Genomic DNA, 27,612 nt, shown 5'->3' with positions numbered 1-27,612 from the left:
GCAGGGATCAAGAGTCTGTCCCACTCGAGGGCTGTTTGGAGACCTGTGCAGAAGGAGCTGGGGAGAGGGGAGCTGGTGTCTCAGTCTAATCCCTAGTGGACAGATTCCTTCAGCCCTTCACATGGGAACCTCCTGTCCCTCAGCATCTAGAGGCCAAGGAGTGAGTTGGCCATGGAGACTCTATTCCCCTCTACTTCCCCAGCCAGTCTCCCCAGGCCAGAAGTACAGAAATAGGATCTTTGAGGGGAAGGTTGCATGGACATGGGATGTGTTGTCCCTGCTCTCAGGCTGGGAGAATTGGAGGAATTCCAACTCCAGGCCTGTTTAGAGCTGAGACTTACTAACTTATCAGCAGTAAACGACATACAATCACATTGAATTGTTTCTGTCCAGGTGTGAGATGGGGCAATTCCAGTTTCCGGAAGAGATTTCCCCTGAACTGGAAGAACAAATCAGAGGTTTCTCCCAGAAAACGATTGCTCTGTCGGAGACTCTGAGGGAGTTCAAAGGTACCTGGAAGGGATGGATGAGGGAAAAGCAGTTCAATTATCTGAGACTATTGAATCTGGCCTCTGAAGCCAAACTTCCCCTGCCTCAATTCCCACGTGGAGAATGATGGCCCCGTCAGTCTGCTCTCCTTAGAGACACTGAGCAAACAGACCCAACTGCTTGCAGATAGAACCAGGGGTTTGCAAACACTGAACCTCCCATTCAGAGATCAAAATGGCTAAAGTTGCTCTGATGGCCACGTGTTCCGCCACCACAGCTCCAGTTTATGACAAGAGGCAGTTAAGTGAATGGGAAACCAAATGAATGAGGAGGGAAGAGTAAATCTCATTTATAGCTTGTCTCTCCTGGGACAGGTGTGAGGCTGCAGGGATATTGGCTCCATTGCTGGGAGGTGCCCGAGTGAGAGAGGAAATGAAAGTTTCAGACTTTCATACTAAATACCTGAGTGAGTCTCTGATAGAATTGAAACGCAGAGTTCAGAGTGGGACATTGTTATAAATAGGAGAACCTGGAATCTCACCTCACTTATCCCTTCCCCCACTAGACGCTCTGGCCTCTGCATTGGAGAGAGCAAGAGGAAAATCCCTTGGAGCTTTCAGACAAGGTGAGTTTGCTGGTGGAAATTCTTTAAGTGACGTGAGAATTCCTGTGAAAACATCTTCATGGGATTGTCATTGGAGTTAACCACCAAACCCAGCGACCACGGTGCACACAGCCCTAAATCACCCAGTGATCAGTGAGGAGCCCCAGGGGTGCTACGTGGGGATCTGTGGACATTTGGAGAAACACTGGTCTATAGGTTTGTGATGCTAAAGGGGTGAAGTTAAAACACAAAACGGACGGCACCTTCAGGCTCAGATTTCACTGCTCAGTCAGTTTCAATATGGGGATGGTTTCAAACAATAAATAGGCTGAAAGACTCCCTCACCCAACCTCCCTCCTAATCCCTTCTATCTGTCCTGCATCCCAAACCGTTACCCCAAGCATCCTCCTCCTCCCAATGCCCATCCTGGATCCTCCATTTCCTGCATTTATGTCGTCAAAAAGTGTAGCTCTCAGCCACTTTCCATTTGCCCCTCCCCCCATGAAAATGAATTACCCGCCTTGTCGAGTGGATACGGCTCAGTGAGAGCCAATAATTGAAAGCTGAAGCCAGACTATTTCAGACAAGAAAGAGGCACAAATGTTTTATAGGGAAGAGGTTTAGCTGCTGAAACAAATGAACAAAGATCTGATGGATTCTTCCACCTCTTGATGTCTTCAAATCACTGGGGGACTTTGTAGAAAATACACTGTTGGGAAACAGCTTTGTGCCTGGGTAACTGGACTAATTGTAATGGCTTCTGCCACTGAGGGGGTCAGACTGGATGACTGAGGATATCTTCTGATCCCATGAATCTTAAGATCTCATCCTGCAAACACTCAGCACTAGTGTTTAATAATAAGCACACATATTTAATAACACCGCCACCATTCAGATGCTTAACTTCACTGATTCTCTGTTTTGGAAAGGGTTTATAACATCTCTGTGAGATGAGAGCAAAGTTTGTGCTGCAAATCCGTGAATGAAGACTAAGGGTTTTAAATACAACAGCCTGCATTTAACGTATGTCCATGTTCAGGCAGGTGAATATGTGCCTTATCAGAAACACTGGATGCTGAGAACTAAATCCCATGGTTGCAGATGCAGTAATCTTGTAACTCAAGCCAGGTGCAGAGAGAAATGAATATGGATTTGGGATCTAAGTCCCGTGTGCTGTTAATGGAATATGTAGACTAAAACTTTTGTCCACAGTGGCAGAGTCTAACGTGTGTCACGTCACTAGAGACAGAGTGTGGGTAGAATGGGGGTGTGCAAAGGATTAAAGCCCCTTCTGAAATGTCTCTAATTCGCCTTCTCCCCCTGCCAGGCTGCAGAACACCCATGTTTGTCTCTAGCTCAGCCCCCAGCCTTCAGAGCCAGGGACAGGAGATGGCCATGGTGGAGCCGGTTAGCGTCCAGGAGGTGTCTGTGTATTTCTCTGAGGAGGAATGGGCTTTGCTGGACCCGGGCCAGAGAGCCCTCTACAGGGATGTGATGCAGGAGAATTATGAGGCTGTGAACTGGCTGAGTAAGGATTCTTGTCCCCTTGGGTAACACAAACTGGGTGGGCTCGAGCACCTGGGTTGGGTTTGGTTCAGGGTCATTCATTGTCTTTGCCCTCAATGTCATGAGTATCTGCCCCAATAATCCTGGCTCTTCTGTGAAAGACTGTCCCCTCCGTGGCCCCTCCCAGGGAAAACAGGTTCAGGGACTTAACAGTGGAGCTGCTCTTCCCACAGCTAAAGTCTCGCTGTGCTTCCTCCTTATCTTGCCTGTCTTGTGCCTTGACTGGAGGTGTGAGTAGAAGGGCTCAGGCAGGAACAGCAGGTACCAGAGGTCTGGCTTTGGATCTGGCTGCTGTTAGTGGCTGCAGGTTCCCCTTGTGGCAGTGGGCTGAGCCAGTGGAAGGTGGGTGCAGTTCCCAAAGTCCTTTCTTCCTGTAGCTAATCTCTATGACATGCTGTTCTTGCCAATGCGAAGGGCTGGATGCTGGGGCTGAGGGAGGGTGGCTGAGGCAGTTCACGTTCTGTGAGTATTTTGTCCGAGGTAGCTCTGTAGTAGAGAAACGTGAGCAGAGCTCTCCTTGCATTTCAGGCACAGGCTGGGTCTCCTTTCAAAAGTTCAGCTTCACTCTCTCTGGGGCTCACTTGCCTCTGTGTGCAGTGGAGCTAAATCACATCATCTGTGTTGTCTTTTTAGAGTGAAATATCTTTGGGTAGGGACTTTTTCTTCCTGTGTGAATGTCTGGCTTCATGCTCAGGAGACCTGTGTTCACTTCTCTGCCCGTCACAGTCTTCCTGTGTGACCTTGATCAAATCCCTTAGACTCTCTGGCTGTGTCTAGACTGGCAAAATTTTGCACAAAAGTGGCTGCTTTTGCGCAAAAACTTGCCAGCTGTCTACACTGACTCCTTGAATTTGCCCAAGAACACTGACGATCTAATGTATGATTGTCAGCTTTCTTGCGCAAATACAGTGACACTCCCGCTCGGGAAAAAGCCCTCTTTTAGAAATGCTGTTGCGCAAGAGGGCCAGTGTAGATAGGTAAAAACTGTTTTGCGCAAAAAGCCCCAATGATGAAAATGGCCACCGGAGCTTTCTTGCGCCAAACCGCGTCTAGGTTGGCACTGATGCTTTTGCACAAAAGCATCCGTGCCAATCTAGATGCTCTTTTCCGCAAATGCTTTTAACGGAAAAACTTTTCCGTTAAAAGCATTTGTAGAAAATCATGCCAGTCTAGACGCAGCCTCTGTGTGCAGTCACCTCTCTCTCTTCAATAGCTATTATAGAGTGTCCCTGTTTCTCAGGGCTGGGAAAGATACCTACATTATAGAGGGATAATGCTTAGCTCCATATGTGCACCCCAATAGCACAGTGGGGTCCTGATTTATACCAGAGTTCCCAGATGCTGCTGTGATTGATAATTTTGCTTCCCACAGCGACTGCAGTGCCATTAGAATTGCTGCTAGCGCCACAGAGTTGTTATGGCTGTTCAGGGTGGCTCTTTCTGGAGCTCTGATGCCCGCAGCACTGGCAGAGCCTGCAGCTTATCCATGCAGCACAGCTCAGGGTTGCCGCTAAGAAAGATCCGGGCTCCATTTGGAGGCTAAGGCACTCGGCCAAGTTTATTGTGAAAAGGAGCAGGATGCTAGTATCCCAGCTCCTTAGGCATAGGTATAGTGAGACTTGTGCCAACCCAATAACGGTACCAGTCAGTCAGCAGTGAGAATGCTGCCCCTCAGCCAGCATCAACATGCCCCTCCTGTGACTTCTCATACATTGACACAAACAAGATGCATGTTCCATGTGTTCTACCCCCTTAGCCTCCTGACTTTTTCGTTGAACAAAACATCCGTATCCGTTATCCTCTCATCCCGCTCTTGTGCACAAGGGTTGGTGTCTTTCTGAGCCATCTCTTAGGCCCGTGTTTGAAGCTACTATGGAGATGTGTATTGATTAGCCTCTTCCTGCTCAGGAATGTGCTTTTCTGGTTAGTTGGTACCAGTGCTGCACCATTCTTCCAAAGCCCAGCCTGTTCTGGTTCAAAAAGAATGGACATATACAGCTGCAATAAACCTTTTGCGAAGTGTGCTGGGTGCCATGTCAATGGGAATGTTCTGATGTGATGACTATGATTATTTTATTTAACAGCAGTAGCACAGTGATCTCCATGGTCATGTCACAGGTGGATCGTCTGAACAGAAAATGAAGTTCCAAGAAGGGGTGGGGCCAAAGCTGAGGGAAACACACTCAGAAGGTGTAAAGGTGATAGATTCTGTGCAGCCCTGGAGGGGCACCAAATCAAAGGCCAGGCTGGCCACAAGAGTCAGACTGGGAAACCACACAAAGGCTGCTTCTGGCAGAGTAGAACGGAGGCTGCAGAGGGGGAGCTGAGCAACTGCCACAAGCACTGGAGAAGCAGCACGGCCCAGCTCCGCCCTGGCTTGCCATTCGCATGGCTGCCCAGGGTGGCGCTGGGCTTCTGTTGGGGCAACTGTTGTGAGCAGCTGGCAGGGCCCACCCAGACACAGGCAGTTGGGATCAGGAGTGTGGCACATAGGTAGGGCATGAAGCAAGCAGCCAAGGATTCACTTAGATGCTCAGGCAACTTCCTCTGCCTCCTCCTGGCCCAAGTGGAACATCTGAGCCAAAGATCAGGGCAAGCCCAGCCCACCAGCCAGGGGTTTTGTGGACAGAGACTTGGGGAGCTAGACATCTGCTGGGTCCTTCATCTCCAAACCCTAGTGACCTGCCATGTGGCAGCTGCTGTCTGAGACCTGCCCGGGGACCTTGGTGTCACACCTTCATGCCCTCACTAGAGCTCCCCTTCTGAGCAGTGTGTTCCTGTCCAGCTGTGGGATTCCGGGCGGATGGACCGGGCTGTGAGGGGGGCTTAGTTGTACCCTAGAGAGTGCAGCAGAGCACTTAGCTGCCCTGGGGAATGAGCTGAGCCATTCCCAAGGTGGGGGAGTGATGCATCTTTACTGCAGGTGAGTGTGTCCTGGGATCTTGTACCAGCCAGAGCCCAGTCTCTGCAAGGTGGGGAAAGGAGCCTCTCTGGGTGGGGGACTCGGATCCTGGCTCTGGAAGCAGTAATGGCAAAGACCTTAATGAACAAGATCAGCACTTGGTTCATTGCTCTCCAAACAGGATTTCCAGTCTCTGAAACTGATGTGCTCTCCTGGGTGGAGCAAGAGGAGGAGCTGCAGGTCCCAGATCCTCTGAGCTGTGAGGAAGGGGAGATCATCAGCAATACCCAGACAGGTGAGCAATCAATTATAAGGAGACAGAAATTGGTTTCTGAGTCAGTTTAACTGATGTAACTTGTGTGTTTTCATGAACTCTGACTGATTGTTCAGCTTGTCGTCAACTCCAGTCAGAGTGTGGTCGGCGAGGAAAGGCTGGGTTCTCTTCTCTGTGGAAGGGTTGTAAAGGAGGACAACGAACTCAACTCATGATAATTTGACCATTATTTGAGCGTGTGTCCCCTTTTCTATTCCGCTTTTAGAGTTTCCTTGCAGTTCATCATGGAGAATAACTCCTGTCTGGATCATTTCTCTGTTCCAACAGGTGACAGGACACTGACCGAGAACCATGAGAAGAGTCTTCAGCAGGAAGGACTAGAGCAAGTGTCTCCATGTGGACTATTACTGAGACGATCTGAAAGACATGTTTTCCAGATACGTGAGCAAGGAGAGAGCTGTGAGAGTCAGTATAGCCCAAAAAAGCAACAGGAAAACCATCTAGGAGAGGGACAGGGTAACTCCAGTAGCAGAAGCACAGGGGAGAAAAACACAGAAACCGTTCAACAGGAAATCCCCCATCAACAGTCACCCTGCACGTGTAGTGATTGTGAAACTCTTCTTGAACATCAAAGGGTCCATACGGGAGAGAAGCCCTTCAAGTGCTCTGACTCTGCGAAAAGCTTCAGTGAGCACTCACACTTTACAAACCATCAGAAAATACATACAAGAGACGCACCCCATAACTGCTCTGACTGTGGGAAAAACTTCAGTAAAAACTCACACTTGGTTATGCATAGGATGACTCACACAGGAGAGAAGCCTTTCAATTGCTCTGTGTGTGGGAAAAGCTTCAGTCAGAAGTCAAACCTTGTTGCCCATCGGAGGACACACACAGGAGAGAAACCTTTCAATTGCTCTGACTGTGGGAAAAACTTCAGTAGTAGCTCAGAGCTTGTTACCCATAGGAGGAGCCACACAGGGGAGAAACCTTTCAATTGCTCTGACTGCGAGAAAAGCTTCAGTCAGATTTCACACCTTGTTAGACATAGGAGGACCCACACAGGGGAAAAACCCTTCTACTGCTCTGACTGCGGAAAAAGCTTCGGTAGTAACGGAGAACTTATTGCCCATTGGAGGATACACACAGGAGAGAAACCTTTCAATTGCTCTGACTGCGGGAAAAGCTTCAGTCAGAAGTCAAACCTTGTTACTCATAGGAAGAGCCACACAGGAGAGAAACCTTTCCATTGCTCTGACTGTGGACAAAGCTTCAGTATCAGCACTAACCTTGTTAGTCATAGGATGACCCACACAGGAGAGAAACCCTTCCACTGCTCTGACTGTGGGAAAAGCTTCAGTAGAAGCTCACACCTTGTTAGACATAAGAGAGCCCACACAGGAGAGAAACCCTTCTACTGCTCTGACTGTGGGAAAAGCTTCAGTAGAAGCTCACACCTTTTTGACCATAGGAGGACCCACACAGGAGAGAAACCTTACAATTGCTCTGACTGCGGGAAAAGCTTCAGTCACAGCTCAAGCCTTTTATACCATAAGAGAACCCACACAGGAAAGAAACTTTTCAATTGCTCTGACTGCGGGAAAAGCTTCAGTCAGTGCTCCTGCGTTACTAGCCATCAGAATACATATAAGAGAATTGCCTTATAAAAACTCTGATTGCAGAAAAGGCTTCAAACACAGGTCAGACTTTGTTAAACATTAGACAGTCCACAGAGGGGAGAAAACTATTCAGTTATTCTGACTGTGGGGAAAGCTTCAGTCGGAGCTCAAATCTTCTTAGCCTTTGGAGGAGCCACAGAGGGGAGAAATATATACCCTGAGTTCCCTTTAAGCTGCCTGGCCAAGTGGCTGTGGTCCCAGAAGACCTCTTGGGGAGGGCCTCCTGGGGTACTGACCTGGACACTGCCACTCACCTTTCTACTCTCTGGGGCTTCTCACCACCCGGTCCTGCTGGGGCAGCTCCTTAGTCTCCCCTGACCAAGGCCCTGAGCTGAGATTCCTGTCCCCACCCCCACCCCCGCCTCTGAGCATTGGTACAGATGCTGAACCTCTTCAGGTCTGAGGAGAGAGCAGTTTAGGGCCCAGCTTCCTGGGATAGCACTCCCCAAATGGGATCAAACCCCAAAGAATGGGGTAAGCCCCATTTAGCAATGAAAGCGGAATGTGCACACTGCTCCCATAGGTAGTAATTGTTTACACTGGGCTTGATAGTAAGTAAAAGTGGTTTTATTAAGTACAAGCTGTAGGATTTAAGTGGTGATAATTGAGAACAGGCAGAGCAAAGCAGATTACAAACTCAAAGGTAACAAAAAATGTTTTGTTAGTGCTCCACTGAAACTTCAGTACAAACTTTTACAAACTCCCCCTAAAACCTCTTTCCCAGCTGCCCCTCCAAACCAGGGCTCTCCCCGACCCTGGGGTCTTTGGCTTCTTCCTTCAGATGCAGCCCAGCCAAAAGACCAAGTTCTCCAGGTGGATGTTATTTCCAAATAACGGCTTGCGGTGTAGACATGCACTGTAATTCCGAAATAAGGCTGCTGTGTAGATGCACCCCAAGGGTCACTGACCAGTGGCCTGGGCTCCCCATACTCAGGAATCCCAGTGTGGTTTCTGTGGTCCTAAGTCCGGCTTCTGAGGGCTGCAGGAGAAAGACCTGGTGTGGACAGGGAAATCCCAATGAACCTCCCAGCAGAGCGTGACTGGTCCCATCTCAGAGCCCTGGTTCCGTCTCTGGGTATAGTTCCTGCTGGGCTTTTCTGTACTACTCCAGATCATTTGTTCAGGTGAACTTGTGTTTTTGTTTTAATACAATGACATATAGAACTTTTAAACTAACACAGACATGTAATGAGGCAAGAAATAAAGCAGGTTTAGCCACTGCAGAAGAAAATGAGTAAGTTTATTTATTTCCTAGATTCTGAGGCTTAAAAGATTTCCTTATGTTTCACTCTTATAAATGTGAACGTGTTGAATAACCTACCCTGTGTTGTGGGTTTTCTCTCTCTGTGAAGGCCATTGGGTCATGCACTTTGATCTCTGGTTAGTTAGATGTGCAGATGACACAACACAAGTGAGAACTTACCAGAATAAAAGTGGCGAGGAGTCCTGTGGCACCTTATAGACTAACTGAAGTGTTGGAGCATAAGCTTTCGTGGGCAAAGACCCACTTCGTCAGATGCATCTGACCAAGTGGGTCTTTGCCCACGAAAGCTTATGCTCCAACCATTCAGTTAGTCTATAAGGTGCCACAGGACTCCTCACTGCTTTTGCAGATTCAGACTAACAGGGCTACCCCTCTGATAACTTACCAGAATGTTCATTGTATTTTAACCATATGCTAGCCTTTGCCACAAGCTCTGTGTACAGTTTAAGCAATGACAATGGTCAGTATCTCTCAGCGGTGGGGCTGGAGCAAAGGAAGATGGGGGGGCATGACAGTTGCCCTGACATGGTGACATCCCCCCCACCTCCCACAGATGCCCCTGTCTGTAGGTTTCTAATCTCCCAACCAAAGCCCTCCAGGCCAGGTACAGCTGAGCTGGGCCAGCTACAGCCTGGCCACCGGGCTGCTATCTCAGTGCAGACATACCCAGAGCGATTCCTTTTGAGTTGGTGTCTCAGGGAGTCTCTCCACTTTCCAGCCCCCCATGTGTGAGTGCTGCTCTCTGGGGGTGCCTGGGAGAGTTGGGCTGGTTGCAGGGCCAGCCCAAGCCATTCTTGCACCCTGGGCAGCAGGCGCGTGCTGCATGCACGCCTCTGCCCCAGGGTGGCAACCTATGGGGGTACCTGATGCGGCATCCCGAATGGTTGGAGCACTTCAATCAGGCATGGGATAGCCGGGCAGCTGCCTGGGGCGCCTGATATAAGGGGTGCTGTGCCCCCTTACAGCTGATAACTGCCATCAGGCACCACGTGCCCGTATCGCGAGCTGCAGCAGCTCCCATCAGCCACCCTGCAGCGGTTGCCCGAGGCAGGGGCTGTGTTAACCCCTGCAGCGCTGGCTAGCAGCACCTTCCCCCCGCGGCTGCGGGGCCCTGCACGGCCAGCCTCAGCCTGCTCCCAGCGGCACCAGGCTGAGCACCAGCGGCGGTGGCCGGGCAAGGCACATGCCTCCTGCCTCTGCCAGCTCCTTGCTTCCTCCCCCACATTCCGGGCAGGGGCTGGGCCACGCATGTGCCCTTCCCCAGCCCAGCGTGCCGGAATGGCTCGGTCTGGCCTGAGGAAACCCCCTCCAAGGGGAAGTAGGGATGTTGCTGTGGTGTCCCTGAGAACAGTCAACCCACTAATCTGTTGACCCAGGGGGCAGCTGCCTGTGGCTCATTTCCCCTTCCTCACCTGGGCGGGGACATGGCTGGGAGTGAGGGTGTCCTGTTTCTCAGGGGGCTCTGACCAGTGGGCTGGGACTGGGCTTGGCAGAAATCTTTCCCAGAGACACACAGGCTGGAGAGATGTTTGTGGGGAAGCATTTTGTAAATGTTGATGGATGTAAACTGTTCCTGCAAGTGGGGGGGGGGGTTGAAGCTTTCGTTTAAAAATTTCCTCTGTCCTGTTGTTTCTGCTCTGTGGTGTTATCCCATTTGTCTGCCATGCAAAAGGTCTGTGTCAAACCCAGGCGGAAAGAGCCCCCCTCTTTCTCCATTCAATTCCTTCTCTGCCTGCTCCGGTCTCTTAGCCCCAGCTGCTTTGCCTTCTGCCCTGGTGTGTACCCTTCCCTGGCACTGTAATACCATGGGAAGGGATCCTTTGCCAGCTTCTTAACTAGTAGCTCATTTAGGGCATGTTTACACAGCAGGGCAAAAGTCAAACTAAGATACACAACTTCAACATCTTGTTTGTGTAGCTGAAGTCAAAATAGCTTAACTTGGCTTTTGGTGCTATGGACAGCAGGTAGTGGAAGGAAGAGAACTCTCCCTTTGACTTCACTTACTCTTCATGAAATGGGGGTTACTGGAGTCAGAGTAGGAAGTCTGCCAACTTGTACTTAATTGGAAATAACAGCTTGCTGTGTAGACAGGCACTTTATTTCCAAAAAGCACTCCAGTGTAGACATGCTCTTATTGTCCCATCACAGAGCTGATGCTGAAGGACAGGAAGCTACAGAGTGCTGAAGGGGAGCAATCAGATACTGAGGGGTTTTTCTCCCTTCTTTCTTGGTTGGGAGAATTTGCTTCTGCTCTCCTCTGAGGCTGGAAGTGTCAGTTAGAACCCCAGAGATTTTTCCTATCTGAGAGCTGGAGAAAGCTAAGACTGAATTGCCTTGTATGCAGAGAATGTTACTGAAGGGAGGGCATTGTCTAGCATGGGCTTGAACCTATGATTCTGAAATTGAGTCACATACTCTACCGACTGAGCTAGCCACTCTGTGTGCAGTGTCCCTCCCGCACTACCCTGTCACAGGATAGAGGATCAGCGTGTTCTCAAATGCTTGATTCAAGGCTCTGTCCTGTCCCCAGTGGGGCGCTCTGGTCTGTGTGGGGAGGCCTAGGCACACTGGCCTCTTTTACCACAAGAATGGCCCCATTTCAGTCTCTCAGGTAACAGGAGAAGAGTCCGTAGCAGCAAGGGAAGGTCCCCTGAGTGAAACCAGGCAGAAACGCCATGTCTCACGTTCTGCAGCAAGCCTTTCTGCCCTGGCAGGCACTGCTCCTTCTCACACTGGCCTTGGCCTAGCATCCCTCCCCTCCCAGCACCGCATAAAACCCCTTGGCGTGAGCCTGGGAAAGCTAGAGACCCCAGGCCTGTTGCCTCTTAGGGGCTTGTGCCTTGGCCTCCTCGGCCCATGGCAGCCGGCTCTCCCGGCTGCCCCCTGAGCGCTGCTGGCCAAAGGAGGCAGCAAGGCAGGAGTAGGGAGAAGCAGCAAGTCCCACTGAGGCCGAGGGCTGGGGCTTAAGCCTCCAGCCCCAGCACAAAACCTTCAGCCCGGTCTCTGTTGCTCCCTCCTCAGACAGGAGGAAGAAGCCCTGTTGCCTCAGGCCGGGGGAGGCAACAGGAGGCCTCCTCTCACAGCCTTACACTTTGCTTCCATGCCGGCTAGGGTTGCCAGGTGTCCAGTTCTGAACCGAGCTGTCCAGTATTTGAGCTTTCTGTTCGGGAAACAAACTGAGAAAGTGTAAATGAGGAAATAGAAATGTCGGGTATTTTCTAAATAAGCTGGAATGTCGATTGTGAGGTAGTGTCAAGTGAGTCCAGTATTTCTGTTGAATCATCTGGCAACCCTAATGCCTGCAATCGCAGGGGCCAGGGAGCTCCCTGGCTGGCCGCAGCCTCAGCCACTTCCTGTTTCATGACCCAGGCAGTCCAGGTGGGTCTCTGTGGGGCCCTGAGACATTTTGTTTGCTCTTGTCCAGGTGCAGGAGGCCCAGATTCTGCAACACTCACAGGCCCCAGAGGAGGGGGTCTAGTTTGATGCTTCACCCCATGGCCTGGCAAGAAGCCCCCTAACTTCCCCTGTGCTCTGAGAGCCCCGTTTGCTGTGTGAATTCTGTGGGGTGATCCCCATGCCCCCAGAAAGGAACAGTAACAGAGCCTGCCTAGGACTAATTCTGAGGCTTCCCCATACGGAGGACACACTATTTCTGTTTTCTTAGACTGTAAGTTATTAAGTTGATTTAAGCAATTTCAAAATAGTTTCCAAGTATAGACATGCCCTTATAGTCCCGGTCTTCACAACATCCGCTGGCAAGGAGTTCCACAGGTTGACTGCGCTTGTGTGAAGAAATTCTTCCTTTTGTTTGTTTTCAACCTGCTAATATCATGGCGCACCCTTAGTTCTTCTATTATGGGAACAAAAATAAAGCTGGACCCCAGGACTAGACTTTTTCTTTCTAGAACCCTGGTGAAAGCTGAAAGTGAATTGCTTGTAGACTTAGAATGTGAGTTAAAGAAGGGCATCACCTAGCATGGGGCTTGAACCCATGACCCTGAGATTAAAAGTCTCATGCTCTGCCAACTGAGCTAGCCAGGCTCTATACTGCAGTCTTCCCCCATCACAGGACCATCTCTCCAGTGACAGGTAAAGAGGCCCGTTTCAGGATTTCTTTTAGCGCAGCAGCAAGGGGAGATGGAGGAAAATCAACCCCCTTTCCAAGCTTTGTTCTCACGGCACCAAGTGCGCTGCAGAGAAAGCCCTTGAGTGTTAAAGGGCGTCGGAGAGCCCAGAGCAGAGGGATCCCCTCAACACACACACACAGTCCCAGCCCCAAGACTCCCCCCATCCCGAATCCTGTGCCCTGACTTCTCTACCTTCCACATCCTCACCCCTGTCTTGCACAAGAGAGCGTCCACACTGCCGTGAGAGCTCTTGCGCGAAAGCACAGCGTGCACGTGGAAGTGTGGACGTTTTCTTGCGCACGACTTGTTGCAGAAGCACCCTTGCGCAAGATGTTCTTGCGCAAAAAGCCGCGAGAGTAGACATAGACCTAGGCAGGTTGGGCTGAGGTGGGAGGAGGCAGCGCTGGGGTTGACGCTCCTCAGCGGTGCCTTGGCAGGGACCAGGGCATTGCAGCCACATAGGCCAAGGCCAATGGCAGCACCTCCAGCCTCTGGGACGTCCGTAGCCTTTGCTGCAAGGGGACACAAAACCAAGTAAGGTTCCCCCCTGATGCCCAGATCCCCCAAGACCCGGCAGCCCCAGCTTGCTCCAACACCTTCTGTTCTCCCCACCCTCTCTCCTGGCCACACACGGCACTTTTTGGTGCTTCTCAAGCCAGGCCCTGCAAGGAGCCACCGGGGCAGGAACCAGCCCTTGGAGCTCGGCTTGCACCGGAACCGGCAGTTTCCCACCACGTCTCGCTTGAGGAGAGGTGACTTGTTCCCCTTCTTCTGCCTCACGTCTCCCTTGTCTCTGTTCCCTTCCAAGGTTTCCTCCGCCTCAGGACCTGCCTCCTCAGGGTGCTGCCCCTCTGCCACTGGGCTGGGAGTGGGAGACCCCACAGTCTCTGCACTTGGGCTGAGAAGTCTCACGGAGATTCGTCTGCTGATGGCGTTAGTCAGCCCGATGGCCAGCCGGATCCATTCCATAGAGCTGCCCGAGAGGGAGCTTTCCCAATCTCCACTGGTATTTCCTGGGCCTTTGTGTAGGAGGATTGGGCTTGGCCATCTTCTCTGCTGGAAATGCCTCTTCTTTGGAAAGCAGCTCCCAGGAGCTCATGGAACTTCTTCTCAGCTTGGGAAAGGGACAAGCAAGGGGTGACGGGACAGGGGTTTATGTGATGATGACAGGGGTGCAGAATCTGGGAATGGAGGGATCACTTAACAAGTGTCTGTCCTGAGGATTCCCTCGGGACAATGAAATTGGCTGCTGTTGTGAGACAGGATCCTGGGCTAGTTGGACAACTGGCATGGCCCAGTCTGGCTGCTTTGATGTTCTGTTTGGCTGTTCGTGTCCCCTCTGGGCAAGGGAGAATGGACCCACCCCGCCATCCTGAAGTGGACAGAAAATGGCCTGTGAAAGGCTAGAGTAGGTGAGCAAAGAGCTTTCTTTTATTTGTCCCTGATGATTTAGTGGCTAGGATCCAGCACTCTCACAGCTGTGGCCTGGGTTTGATTCCCAGTCAGGGAAAACAGCTGCAACTTTTGCAAAACACGTCCCTAGTCAATTTTCTTGCCACGTTACAGCAGCTGAGACCCAAGAGGTTAACTCAGGGCCCCTTTCCCACCTCTCCCTCACTGCTAAAAAAGGGGTCTAATGGGGCCAGCAGCCTTACAGAACAACCCCCACCCCCACCACCAAGTACCAGCCCTTCCCTCCCCCTTGGCTGGGCACTGTCTGGACTTAGGTCTCCCCGGTGCCAGCGTAAGGGCTCTGGAGAGGACAGGGCAGCTCCAGGGGCAGAGTCCTTTTTTCTGCAGTAGTTCAAACCCAGCCCCTTGGTTCAAACTAACATTACTCCTCATTTTTTGCCCTCTGTGCCTCCCCCCCAACACACCCCCTTTCCCACTCCCCTTCCCCTCCCCCCCCCCCGGTAATACAATCAGGACTTTTCCCTGTTGAAAGAACAAACTCTCTGGTTGGGGAATGTAGAACTGGGGAGGGGTTGGGGAAAGGACCTGGGATGGGAGGGGGAGGAGGCTGGGAGGAAGGGCTAAGGCTGGCACCTTCCTCTGGTGATCCCACTGCCTCATGTCAGGGGCCTCAGCAGCGCTGGGGGGTGGCTCCAGGAGGAGAAGCTGGTTCAGAGGAACTTGAGCTGCTGGGCCACTGAAGCAGGCCCCCAGCAGCAGCCTCTGTGCAGGGCTCACACGCTCCAGGCCTCCTGGTCATATTGAGTCTCCCCGTGTGGCTTGGGCTCCAGAGCCTGCCCCCCAGCTGGTGCCTTGAGGTAGCCACTGCAGCAGCAGGAATTTGGGCATCAGGTCCCCTGCTTTTGGGGACAGGAAGCCAGGCCAAGGCCCTTTTAGCCACTGGGGCTGTGCAGGCTGGAGCCTCCCCCTACCAGATCTCTGCCCTGCTTCCTGCAAAGCTCTCAGCCTTTTGCTTGTTTCTGCTTCCCAGTCCATAGCAGGAAGCTTAAGGAAGGGAAGTCACCAAACCAAACGCCACTGTGGGCAGCATGGGGTTTGATCCCCTGACCTTAGCATTATTAGCACCACGCACTAACTAATTGAGATAGCCAGCCTAGGGGAATACAGCTCACCAGTGGCCCTTTCAAGAAAGGTGCCTCGGACCGCTGCTGGGTGTTCTCTGCAGGTGCCAATGGCTCTTCTCTGACAGGGCCACTAGCGACTCACTGTGACATGGGCTGGCTAGTCCAGCTGGTTTGAGGGTTGGTCAAGGTGGCTGGCGGCCGGCAGACCCAGGGCAAAGAGGCAGCCGGAATCTCTTGCTGCCAGCACCTTGCCTCCCAGCCTCTTCCCTGCCAGCAGCAGCTGCAGCCCCTTTCGGCCACTGGCTCAGCCTGGGAAAGGAGGCAGGAATGGGACCTCAGATTGCAGGGTTCTGAGTGCTGAGCGCTGCTCTTAACACCAACCACCCCTCCCTCAACTGGGCCAAACTGGTGCCCCAGTTCATGCCCACTGGGACCTTCTTTACTCGGTTTCCTTCCATCCAGAGCCCCCTTCTTCTCCTGGGCTGCGAGGAGCATCGCTGGGATCCTTTCTCATATCCCAGCACAGGGCCATCTCTCCGGTGACAGGAGACGGGGCCGGGCTGGTGACCTGCTCCACCGACACCTCCCTGCGCCCTGTTCCTCACTGACAGGAGTGTCTTCCTCCCTTGGTTTCACACAGGGTCTGTCCTCCTTCCAGGGAGGAATGCGAATCCAGATGAGTGAAATTTCAAATGAAACATGGATTTGAACTTCCTGAGCTTCATTTGCATAATTTCAAACACCAAGTCCAACTGAGACCCACTAAATCAAACCCAGAGGCCACTCCCACCAGCACTGCATTGAAGCCTTTGCATTTCCATTTGTGCCACATTCTGGGTCCTGCCCAGCTGCCTTCCCCAGTGGGAGGAGAAAATGCTCATGGAAGGGCTTTTTCCAGAAGAGCAGTGCAGTGTAGACACAGCCTGAGTGTTGCTCAGCACTAGCAGGAGACAGGGAAGGACAAAACGGTCTAATGGCACCTGCAGCCTTTCAGAACAACCCCCAGCCCCAACCCCAAGGACCAGCCCTTTCCTCCACCCTCCCTGGGATCTGCTGGACAGGTCCAGACGCAGGCATGGGCGAGCCCGGTAGCTGCCCAGGATGTCAACCGATGTGGGGTGCCTGATGGCAGATGCATCCCTTACAGCTGCCATCAGGCGTCACGTGCCCAGCTCCCGCAGCACCTTCTCACCCGCATCCCTGTGGTGCAGGCCAGCAATGCTCTCCCCCACAGACGCAGGGCCCACACGGGCCAGGCCTGCTGCTGGAAACTGTCTGGATTCAAGCCCACCCCAGTGTCAGCCTAAGGATTGCTGGTCTATAAAAGGCGCCTTGGAAATGAGGAAGCAGCTAAAGTGACTCTGATGGGACTTGAACCCACAACCTTTGAATATCTAGGTATGCTTACGCCAGCGCCCTGCAGCTTAGAAGTCCAACGTGCTTTCCATTGCACCACAGAGCCTGATTGATACCTCCACTCTGCTTTGTAGCATGTACATTGCTGGGGGAAAAGAAAGGGGAGGCAGGTCTGTCTCTTTTGGGAGAGCAGGTAGAAAGAGGGAGAGGGCCAATGAGCCCCCGCCAGGGAAAATAAGAGATAAGAACTGAGCTGCACCTGAAGAACATGGGCATTGACCCCACTGCATTTTGCATGCTAAGCAAGTGCTCTATCAGCTGAGCTGAGCTAGCTCTCCTACCTGTGAAAGATGCATCTGCCTCACCTCCCCTGTTCCAGAGCTGCCCGAGGCTCCTTTCTGAAAGGGCCACTTGTGGGACTGACACCCGTGGGCCGGCTAGTTCGGAGGTTTAGGACGTGGTGCTCATATCACACTGACGCATCTTAAGAGCAAGCCCTTTATTTCAAACCATAACGGGCTCGCTATTCTGACGTCCCTGCAAACCTCATGGTGCGAGGAGTGAGGGGCGTTTCAGAACAGCGATTTATTTGGAACTAAGTGCTGTGCAGCCAGCGGCAAATTACAAAATAAACTATTTCAAAATTGACTCGAAATAAGCTACCCAATTGCATCGCTTATTCTGAGCTATGGGACACACCCTAGTGAGTTAGAGCCCAGCTCTGCCCCCAGCTCCCTGCCCACCCACCCACGTACTGACTCCCTCACTGCCATGGGGCTGTTTGCACTGGCCTCTTCTCTCTGTAGCCAGGCTTCAGCCAGGACTGAGACTCAGGCAGGAGAATGTGACCCGGCTCCCTGCACCTGGGCCCTGCATTTCTCATCCCTTCAGAGACAGATGACTGTACATTATGAAATGTTGTTGTTGTTGCCTTGGAAACTCCCCACAGACTTCCCCTGAGGGCCGGGGCAGCCGCTCACATTGCACAGCTCATTTCAAGGTGAGGTGCTGTGTAGACACACCCAGCCTGTTGAGGGCCAGCCTGCTGGGGGGAGGCTCTGGTTACTTTCTTTCCTTGTCTCTCTCAGACTGCATCTACACTGCAGGGCTACGTCTACACTGCAGGTTTTTTGAGCTGTTCACTGCAGCTGTTCTTGCCCAAAATCTTGCAGAGTGTCTACACTGCAGGCATGTTTTTGCTCAAGTAAATTTATAGTTCAGCATCAGACAACAGGGCTTCTTGTGCAAGAGTTATTCCTCTCCCCACGCGGAATAAGCCCTCTTGCGCAATCACTCATCCACAAGGAGGCAGTGTGAACAGGCAACAGGGGTCTCTTGCTCAAGAAAGCCCTGTGGCTAAAATGCCCATCAGAACTTTCTTGGAAGGAGAATGCCCACACTACCATGGGCTCGCTTGCATAAAAGTACTTTTCTTGTGCAAAAGCACATGGCAGTGTGGACACACTGTTACACAAGACCTTTGCACAAGAATTCTTGCACAAAACAGTTCTTGAGCAAGAAGCCTGCAGGGCAGATGTAGCCAGGGGGTGTTTGGGTTTGTTCAGTGCCAGCCCCTCCTGTACCCCTGCCTGCCCCAGCCCCTCCCACTGCAGCCTGGGGAAAGGGGAAATCTCCACAGAGACACTCCCAGCTGGGACCCTCAATCCCTTCTGCCCTCAAGGGGAAACCTCACACAGGAGATTCCAGGCAGCCAGGCCTTGGGGGTCTCTGAGATGCCCCAGCCCTGCAGCCTGTCCCACCTGGCTGTTGCCATGGACCCTCTGTGAGGTCACTGCCTCCCAGCCAATGAGCTGAGGTGCTGCAAAAGTTCCTTGTGATGTCACTGCTGCCTTGCAGGCTCATGTCCTGCCCCTGGCCAGCCCCTTGGCATGTGTGAGCTGCTCCCCCTCTGCCCCCGTCACTCAGGGCTGGTTCTGGGGCTCAAGCAGGGAACATCAGAGGCTGCTCAGGGGCCACATTGCTAGGCCAGGGGCCCTCCTGTGGGGCTGTGAGTGTTGCTGTCCCTGCTGTACAGACAGGGCCATAGAGCCTCAGGAGGCTGTAGCCGTGGGAGACACTTCCCTGGTTTCGGGAGGGAGACGAGATGTCAAGGCCCATGACTCGGAGCCAGCTACCGATACCCATGGAAAGCTGATTTTCAGAGGGGTGTGATCAGCCCTTCCTGTGTATCTGGCTCCTTCAAAGGGGCTTAATCAGGAGCTAAAAGTTAAAGAAGGAACATTTAGAAGGGTGAATTTCTTTCCCTGACAACATTTTCTTTTTGCCCCCGTGGTCTAATGGACAAGGCACTGGCCTCCTAAGCCAGGGATTGTGAGTTCAAGTCCCACCTGGGGTGACAGGTTTCCTTTCACTGACAAGGAGTTTACATCCTTTTGCTCTCAGAAAGGATGCTCCACAGTTGTCTCCCTCCGAGCAGAAGTTGTTCAGACCCCTCACTAGCCAATGCTGGTGTTAGGTGCAAATCTGAGTGCTGAAAGCCCAGGTATTCAAAGTCAGTGTCATAATGAAGGGATGCATTTTGCTCTCTAGAAGTGACAGCCAGAGGGAGGTGGCTGTAGCAGAGCAGGGTCTGTCGGGAGACAAAGCGGAGCAGGAGGATGAGAAGGCCCATGAGAGGCAGAGACTTCAGAGCAGGGGGGGGGGGGGGCTAGATATTTGGTCTGGCAAAGTGACAGAAAATCCTCTGGCCCCGAGCATGGTGTGGGCGAGGCCCATGGGGCAGTTTGCCTGGTGGGCTGGAGAAGCTGGGGTGCTCTGTGAGTGGATAAGGTCCCTGGCTGTGCTGTGCCGTGCCGCCTGCCGTGTGTGTGACTCAAACTGTCCCTCATTCCCTTTTGTGTGTCTGTTGCAGTTCCAGTGTCTTTCCTCAGGCACGTTCATCTGGCAAAGACCCCACCAAGGATCTTGTATCTTCCTTTGTGCAGCTGAGCTGCAGACACTGCCAGGGCAGATTCCCTGCTCGCCCTGCCCCCACGCACAGCTGAGAGAAGGGGCTGCTGGGCCCTTTGTGTCTCTCAGCTGTAGAGGAAAAGGCTTCAGGCCTGGTCCCTGCTCCAAGCTTGTTTGTGGCCAATGGGAGCTGCCTGCTTGAAGCCCTGGCCAGTCCCCACAAGCTCTTATTCACCCAGGGGTGTGACCTGTACCCCCTGCGCAGGGAAGGGGCTGCCTGAGAAATGTGCTTGGCTGCTGGGAGTGTCTCCCAGTCAGAGCCTGCCTCTGGCACCCCAGCCCCTCCCTTCCCTCAGCCCACTGGCCCTCCCTGTGATGGAAAAGGGCAAAGACTTGGCAGATTTCATGACTACAGACGAGGCTGGTTTCCCTGACTGGGAATTGAACCGAGGCCTCAGCAGTGAAAGTGCTGAATCCTAACCACTAGACCATCAGGGACACATGAACATGGGTCTCTCCTTAACTACACTAGCCTGTCACAGGCCACTTTTTGCCCCCTTCAGGATGTAGGTCCATTTTTCATTGTACAGAGGGGACAAGAACAGAAACCAAACAGAACATCAGAACAGCCAGACGGGGCCATGCCAGGACAGACATTTATTAAGTGATCCCTCCTGTTGCCCATTCCTGGCTTCTAGAATACACCAGCCCTGTCCATCCTGGTTAAATGCCATTGATTGACCTTTCCTGCATTAAATTATCCAGTTTTGTTTTGGATCAGATGTCTTGGGCTGCGCAGGCCTTGAGTCATGGCAAGAGCTGGAGGGAAATGGGGAACGGCTGCACTTTGGAATGGGAAGGGGGTGTCTGGAACCATAAAGTAGAACAGTTTCAAGCCCCTTTTCAAGGAGGGCACCATGGCTTAGCTGGCTAAAGCACCTGCCTTATAAACAGAAGATCCTGGGTTCAACTCCCACTCGTGCTTTATTGTAGCCTTTGCTCACATTTACTTATGTCCTTCTGGGACACAGAAGAGGCCTCTCCTGCCCACCCATGGAACTGCTGGTTCAGGAAAAGGCTGATTGGGGAGGAGTGTTGGGAAGACCGAAACAACAAGTGAGAAGCACCTGATGCCCACAGACCCTGACTCTCCATGGCTGCAGAAGCTGCAGAGGTAGCTGGCTCCAAGTCATGGGCCTTGATGTCTCGTCTCCCTCCCGAAACCAGGGAAGTGTCTCCCACCGCTGCAGCCTCCTGAGACTCTATGGCCGTGTCTGTACAGCAGGGACAGCAACACTCACAGCCCCACAGGAGGGTCCCTGGCCTAGCAATGTTCCCCCCTGAGCAGCCTCTGATGTTCCCTGCTTGAGCCCCAGAACCAGCCCTGAGTGAGGGAGGCAGGGGGAGCAGCTCACACATGCCAAGGGACTGGCCGGGGACAGGACATGAGCCTGCAAGGCAGCAGTGACATCACAAGGAACTTTTACAGCACCTCAGCTCATTGGCTGGGAAGCAGTGACCTCACAGAGCAACCTCAGAGACCCCCATGGCCTGGCTGCCTGGAATCTCCTTTGTGAGGTTTCCCCTTGAACTCACCTTTTAGCCAGATCCCTGGTCAATTTACCCTCTGGATCTTACCCACAAATCACGCTGAGCCAATCCTTTAGCATCTAACATCTAAAGGTTTATTACTACAATAATACAATATAGGACACAGGACACATGCTTCTTTGCTCACCTGCACTAGCCTTTCGCAGGATGAGGGGTCCCTTCTCCCTTGCCCAGAGGGGACAAGAACAGAAACCAAACAGAACATCAAAGCAGTCCCAGTCAGAGCCTGCCTCTGGCACCCCAGCCCCTCCCTTCCCCCAACCCAACCCACACCACTGGCCCTCCCTGTGATGGAAAAGGGCAAAGACTTGGCAGATTTCATTAATACAGATGAAGCCGGTTTCCATAAGTGGGAATTGAACCCAGGCCTCAGCAGTGAAAGTGCTGAATCCTAACGACTAGACCATCAGGGACACATGAACACAGGTCTCTCCTTAACTACACTAGCCTTTCACAGGCCACTTTCTGTCCCCTTCAGGACATGGGTCCATTTTCCATTGGCCAGAGGGGACAAGAACAGAAACCAAACAGAACATTAGAACAGCCAGACTGGGCCATGCCAGTTGCCAAACTAGCCCAGGATCCTGTCTCACATCAGCAGCCAATTTCATTGTCCCGAGGGAATCCTCAGGACAGACAGTTATTAAATGATCCCTCCCATCGCCCATTCCCAGATTCTGGAATACACCAGCTAGGGACACCTGCCCTGTCCATCCTGGTTAAATGCCTTTGATTATGGCTGCCAGGGTTCCCAAAGTTGAGTAGCTCTGCATTAAGGGTTCTTATTAACGTCAAGAACCTCAAGCAATGTAAAGCCAGAGTGTGATGGAACTGGAAAGGAAAATGTTTACACTAGAAGGATTTTTTTCCAAGGGGGCACTTGGAGTTGAGACGAGGACCAGTTGATCTGCAGTCAAAGACTCTATCACTGAGCTACACCCCCATGGAAGTTAGCATCAGCAGCCAATGTTGGGACCTGGGCAGGGAACAAGAGGCTTTTGTGTAACACACAACTCAGGTGCTACCCTTGGGCTTGGTCTGCACACTGAGCAGACGGGTGCGAGGGGTCTGATGCTGTCAAATATGCAGGGCAAGTCACACACCTGGCCCCCAGGGGAGGCGGGGGATTTCTATATTTTAGGAAGGGTCCTGAGTCCTGGCTCCCAGCCACACACCTTGGCAGAAGGACCAATGGCCCCTGCACAAAGTGCATTGTGGGAAGAAGAGTTGGGGCAGCAGGAAAGGGGCCGGCCCCTCAGCACCAGGGCACGGGCAGGAGAAGATGGGAGTGAATCCTGCTACCTCTGCCATGGCTTGGCCCAGGAGGGCTGGGGTCTAGCAGCTTTTCACCCCAGCTTTGTGGGAGGCCAAGTAGGAAGGGGCCTCTGGAGGCTCATAGCCCCCTGGCCAGCTGTGTCTGTGGAAAGGGGGAAGAGGACACATACCTCTCACTGGGGAACAGGGCGCATGGATCCCACTCGTTCCTGCAGAAAATGAAACAGGCTGAGCATTTTGCAGAGACCAGGCCAGAGCCCTTCTCCTGTCCCTGGAGAGATGGAAACGGGGCCGTTCCTTGTGGGGAAAGAAGTGGGTGTGTCGGGAGTGGGGTTCGAGTTCAAACCTCTCCACAGAGCAGAACCCCACATTAGGGGCAAGAAAGAGCCTTGAATCAGGCAGTGGAGAACACTTGGCTCCTGTTACCCTGAGATGGGATATTAGGAAATTTTTTCCATGCAGCCTGGCTAGCTCAGTTGGTAGAGCATGAGACTCTTAATCTCAGGGTCATGGGTTCAAGCCCCATGCTGGGCGGAGCCCTTCCTTAACTCTCATTCTCAGCCTGTGAGCAATTGGCTCTCAGTTTTCACCAGGGTTTTAAAAAGAAAAAGTCTAGTCCTGGGGTCCAGCTTTAGTAGAACCAAAGAAAGAACCAACTGCACTTTCCATCTTCTGAGGAGAAGGGAAGAGGATTTTCTTCTCCTCAGTTCTAACCACATCACCCCAGGGGGAGAAAAAATAACCCCGTCAGCTTCTGTAGCTTCACCTCCTTCCACAGCAGCTCCAGCTTTGAGCTACAAATCTCTAGGGGCTGGTGAGGAAATTAGGCACTTCCCTGAGAACAAGAGGTGGAGTGTTCACAAGGAGCATCCCCCTCCCCTGCAGAGCAGGGTGTTAGAAAGAGCCAGGAACAGAACAGTCAGACAAGTTCCAGCCCTTGAAATGTGTTTCTGTGGTGTAGTGGTTATCACGTTTGCCTAACATGCAAAAGGTCCCTGGTTCAAAGCCAGGCAGAAACACAGCATCTTCTCTTATTGCGGTGCCCAGGTAGCTGCTGATGACCAGCCTGTTGATGAGCCCAACGCTCATATGACAGAGGGAGGGGGGAGGTAATGTCAGCTGATGGTGCGAACCTGGGGAAGCCAGATAAATTAGGGCAGGCAGCTGCTTGTGCCTTGGCCTCCCCTGCCCTGGGAAGCTGGTGCATTGGGCTGGCTCTGCCTGCTGCCTTCCTTGTGTGACTCTTCCCTCCCCCCCCAAAAAAAGCAGAAGAAAAAGCTGCACAAATTGGGTTTTGAAATGTGCGTAGCTTTTCCCAGAAGAGCAGTGTAGGGCAGACATAGCCTGAGTGTTGCTCAGCACTGGTAGGAGACAGGGAGGGATAAAACGATCTAATGGCACCTGAAGCCTTTCAGAACAACCCCCATCCCCAACCGCGAGAACCAGCCCTTCCCTCCATCCTCACTGGGGTCTGCTGGGAACTGTCTGGACTCAAGCCCACCCAGTTTCACCCTAAGGATTGCCTGTTCTGTAAAAGCTGCGCCCTGGAAATGAGAAAGCAGCTAAACTCCTCTACCTGCAAAACCTGCTCCTGCCCAGCCCTCCTTGTTCCAGAGCCCACAACATCTCTGGTGCTGCCCAAGGCGCCTTTCTGAAAGGGCCACTTGTGGGACTGACACCCATGGGCCGGCTAGCTCGGAGGTTTAGGACGTGGTGCTCATATCACACACATGCGTCTTAAGAGCAAGCCCTTTGTTTCAAACCATAATGGGCTCGCTATTCCGACATCCCTGCAAACCTCATGGCACGAGGAGCAAGGGGCGTTTTGGAATAGCGATTTATTTGGAACCAAGTGCTGTGTAGCCAGCGCCAAATTACAAAATAAGCTATTTCAAAATTGACTCCAAATAAGCTACACAATTGCATCGCTTATTTTGAGGAATGGGGTGCACCCCTAGTGAGTTAGAGCCCAGCTCTGCCCCCAGGCCCATACACCCACTGCTGCCTTGCAGGCTCATGTCCTGCCCCTGGCCAGCCCCTTGGCATGTGTGAGCTGCTCCCCCTCTGCCCCCGTCACTCAGGGCTGGTTCTGGGGCTCACGCAGGGAACATCAGAGGCTGCTCAGGGTGCTACATTGCTAGGCCAGAGGCCCCCCTGTGGGGCTGTGAGTGTTGCTGTCCCTGCTGTACAGACAGGGCCATAGAGCCAGGGAGAGATTCACTGAACAGGCCAAGGTCACTCAGTGAGTGAGAGCCAAGATCTGCCCCCAGCTCCCTGCCCCACCCACCCACGTACTGACTCCCTCGCTGCCAGGGGCTGTTTGCATTGGCCTCTTCTCTCTGGAACCAGGCTTAAGCCACAGCTGAGGCTCTGGGCAGGGGGCTGGGTATGGGGGGGTCTGAGTGTGGGAGGGGGAGCGTATGTTCCTCTGGTTCAGCTTTTCCCTTTCTTCTACCCCAGCAATTGCCCTGTTGCAAAGTAGAGGGAGAGGATGAGGAGCTAGCTGAACTTTGGGGCCCTGTGGTACAAGGGTAAGCATGTTAGCTATCTAAGCAGTGGTGCTTGGAATGAGTCCACCGAATTATTCAAAGGTTTTGGGTTCAAATCCCACCACAGTCACTTTTATCTGATTTCCAGAGTGGCTTTTATAGAAGAGGCTGGACCTGCCCCTGTTGCATGATGGGAGTGACAGGGAGCTTGTGACAGGACCTCTCTGTAACATGCCTGTAACTCTAGTGTCTGGCTCTGACACTCCAGCAGTGGGGCCGTCCAGCCCGATTCAGACCAGGCCGGTCGGAGCCTCTCGCGCTCATCAAGGGGAATTCTGCACTTGCAGCTTTGGGAGCCAGGGTCACATTGCAGAGCTCCCCCAGGGCCATCCCATGGCGTCACCAGGCCGGCCTCCCGCACCCTCGGCAATGTAGTTGTGTTTTATCCTTCCCCTTCAGTAACAACCGGCCATTCCCCACCCAGCCCCAGCCACCGTGGGATCCGCTTCCTTACCCAGGAGCAGTGTGAGTGCCAGTGCGGCTCCCTGATGAGGCTGCAGCGGTGGGAGACACTTCCCTGGTTTCGGGAGGGAGATGAGACGTCAAGGCTCATGGCTCGGAGTCAGCTACCGACACCTATCAAAAGCTGATTTTCAGAGGGGCTGATCGGCCCTTCTTGTGTATCTGGCTTCTTCAAAGGAGCGTAATCAGGAGCTAAAAGTTGAAGAAGGGACATTTAGAAGGGTGAATTTCTGTCTCTGGCAGTGTTTTTTCTGTGCCCCAGTAGTCTAATAGGTAAAGCACTGGTCTCTTGAACCAAGATTTGCTGGTTCAAATCCCATGTGGGGTGACAGTTTGCTGTAACTCACAAGGAACTTTGTGCTTTGCGAGAATTAGCAAGGACCCTCCACAGTGGCTGTCTCTGTCTACAAAAACTGTTCAGACCCCATCCTGGTCATCACTGGTGTTAGGTGAAGATCTGAGTGCTAAAAGCCCAGGTATCCAAAGTCAGAAGCAAGGGTCTAGAAGGCCCAGGAGTGACAGCCAGAGGGAGGTGGTTGTAGCAGAGCAGTGTCTGTGTCTGTCTGGAGACAAAGAGGAGCCTGAGGATGAGAAGGCCCATGAGAGGCAGAGACTCCAGAGCAGTGGGGTGGTTAGTTATTTGGTCTGGCAAACTGACAGACAATCCCCAGGCCCTGAGCAAGGTGCTGGTGAAGCCCATGGGGCAGTTTGCCTGATAGGATTTGGGGGCATGGAGAAGCTGGGAAACTCGGGGAACTCTTTGGGTGGATAACATCCCTAGCTGTGCTGTGACATGGTGCTGTCAGGGAGCGGCTGTCAGGGAGCGGCGTCACTGTTCCAGGAGCGAGTTTTGTCCTGGGCACCGATATTGAGGGCGTGTGCACCTGTTTGTGTGTGAGCCCCCATGGCACCTGCCAACTCCTTCCAACTCCTGCTGGGAGGTGAAGGGTCCCCTGGACCCATAGTTTCTGGTGGGGAGAAGTGGAGGGACCCTTGATCCTATATTTCCTGTTGGAGAGGGGTGGAGGGACCCTAAGCCCTATAGCTCCTGCCAGGAGGGACCCTGATCCCTTATCTCCTGATACAGTTTCAGTTCTTCCCAGGCGGGATGCTCCAGACATGAGGGATGCCAGCGCACTGGCCCAGCCTGGGCCTGCAGTGATGGTTTCAACACATGCGGGAAATTCCCCGGCTTGAACCCCCCCTCCCCTCACACACACAGCACTTCTCCCCCTCACAGAGCTGCTGCCTCTCCTGGAGGCGGAAGAACTGCGGGTGCGGGACAGCTCCCTGCCAGCAGGGACAGCAGCCAAGGCACCAAATATCTCTGGGTCTGCAGCCAGTGTTGGGAACTGGGCAGGGAACAGGAGGCTTTTGTGTCACACACGTCTCAGGCAGGACGGACCCTCACTGAGCCCAGACTGTGACTGGTCCTAGCCAGGAATGTGTCCGGGGCTGGTTTGTGACACTCTCAGGCCGTGTCTACACTGGGCGTAAGAGCGACGCTGCCGCGGTTGATGTTCCGGGCTCTAGGGAAGACCGGCTGATTGGAACTGAGCTGTGCAGAGTCTTGCAAAGGGAACCGCAACTTCTCTGGAGATTTGCTGAGTTTTAGATGAGGGTTTAGCAGAAGGGACGTTGTGGGCTCTGGAACAAGGTGGATGGGGCAGGAAAACTACTCACAGGTAGGGGAATTAGCTCAAGTGGTAGAGCGCTTGCTTTGCATGCAAGAGGCAGTGGGATCAATACCCACATTCTCCAGTCATAGATGTTTGCTGCTTCCTATTTTTCACAGACAGAGCCAGCCAGGGGCTAAGTGCTTCCAGGGGCTCCTTCCCTCTTCCAAAAGGCAAGGGGCTGGTTTCCACGGTGCAGGGATTTTGCATTTACCTTACAGGGAGCAGTTCCCTGGCTAAAAGTCAGGCAGGCAAAGTCCAGCCTGTAACACCCAGCGGAGGGGATTCGCCTGCCAGGGGAGGGCAGAAACAGACCAGCACTTGGGAGCTT

The 27,612-nt window shown here is 52.8% G+C and overlaps 1 protein-coding gene and 5 non-coding genes across 6 annotated transcripts; 4 read left to right on the top strand and 2 right to left on the bottom strand.

The window, feature by feature from the left end:
* The first annotated feature begins 372 nt into the window (after positions 1-372).
* LOC149523076 (uncharacterized) lies at positions 373-8,882 on the top strand. Its single transcript, XM_089771340.1, has 4 exons — positions 373-509; positions 1,055-1,114; positions 5,743-5,856; positions 6,163-8,882. Exons 1-4 carry the CDS (start codon positions 401-403, stop codon positions 7,500-7,502), a joined length of 1,623 nt encoding a protein of 540 aa, XP_089627466.1. The 5' UTR covers positions 373-400; the 3' UTR covers positions 7,503-8,882.
* A 7,916-nt stretch (positions 8,883-16,798) lies between these two features.
* Positions 16,799-16,904, bottom strand: TRNAR-UCU (transfer RNA arginine (anticodon UCU)). The gene is made up of 2 exons: positions 16,868-16,904; positions 16,799-16,834 (listed from the first exon to the last, which is right to left on the bottom strand). It is a non-coding gene; the product is annotated as a tRNA-Arg (tRNA).
* Positions 16,905-20,134: 3,230 nt separating this feature from the next.
* On the bottom strand, positions 20,135-20,206 carry TRNAE-UUC (transfer RNA glutamic acid (anticodon UUC)). The gene has a single exon. It is a non-coding gene; the product is annotated as a tRNA-Glu (tRNA).
* Positions 20,207-23,055: 2,849 nt separating this feature from the next.
* Positions 23,056-23,128, top strand: TRNAK-CUU (transfer RNA lysine (anticodon CUU)). Its single transcript has one exon. It is a non-coding gene; the product is annotated as a tRNA-Lys (tRNA).
* Positions 23,129-23,540: 412 nt separating this feature from the next.
* Positions 23,541-23,613, top strand: TRNAV-GAC (transfer RNA valine (anticodon GAC)). The gene has a single exon. It is a non-coding gene; the product is annotated as a tRNA-Val (tRNA).
* A 3,680-nt stretch (positions 23,614-27,293) lies between these two features.
* TRNAA-UGC (transfer RNA alanine (anticodon UGC)) lies at positions 27,294-27,366 on the top strand. Its single transcript has one exon. It is a non-coding gene; the product is annotated as a tRNA-Ala (tRNA).
* The last annotated feature ends 246 nt before the right edge of the window (positions 27,367-27,612 follow it).

The sequence above is a fragment of the Pelodiscus sinensis genome, chromosome 19 (genome assembly GCF_052426305.1).
Source record: "Pelodiscus sinensis isolate ZL-2025 chromosome 19, ASM5242630v1, whole genome shotgun sequence".
In the NCBI taxonomy this organism is placed as follows: domain Eukaryota; kingdom Metazoa; phylum Chordata; order Testudines; family Trionychidae; genus Pelodiscus; species Pelodiscus sinensis.
Note: the sequence above shows the minus strand (reverse complement) of the source record. Positions and strands in the feature narration are given on the sequence as shown.

What these genes read in the sequence shown, in the direction of transcription:
- LOC149523076 (XM_089771340.1), top strand. Translation starts at nt 401, where the DNA reads ATGGGGCAATTCCAGTTTCCGGAAGAGATTTCCCCTGAACTGGAAGAA. An exon ending in GACTCTGAGGGAGTTCAAAG is followed by an intron (nt 510 to 1,054) that starts GTACCTGGAAGG and finishes TTCCCCCACTAG; the next exon opens with ACGCTCTGGCCTCTGCATTG. An exon ending in CCTTGGAGCTTTCAGACAAG is followed by an intron (nt 1,115 to 5,742) that starts GTGAGTTTGCTG and finishes CTCTCCAAACAG; the next exon opens with GATTTCCAGTCTCTGAAACT.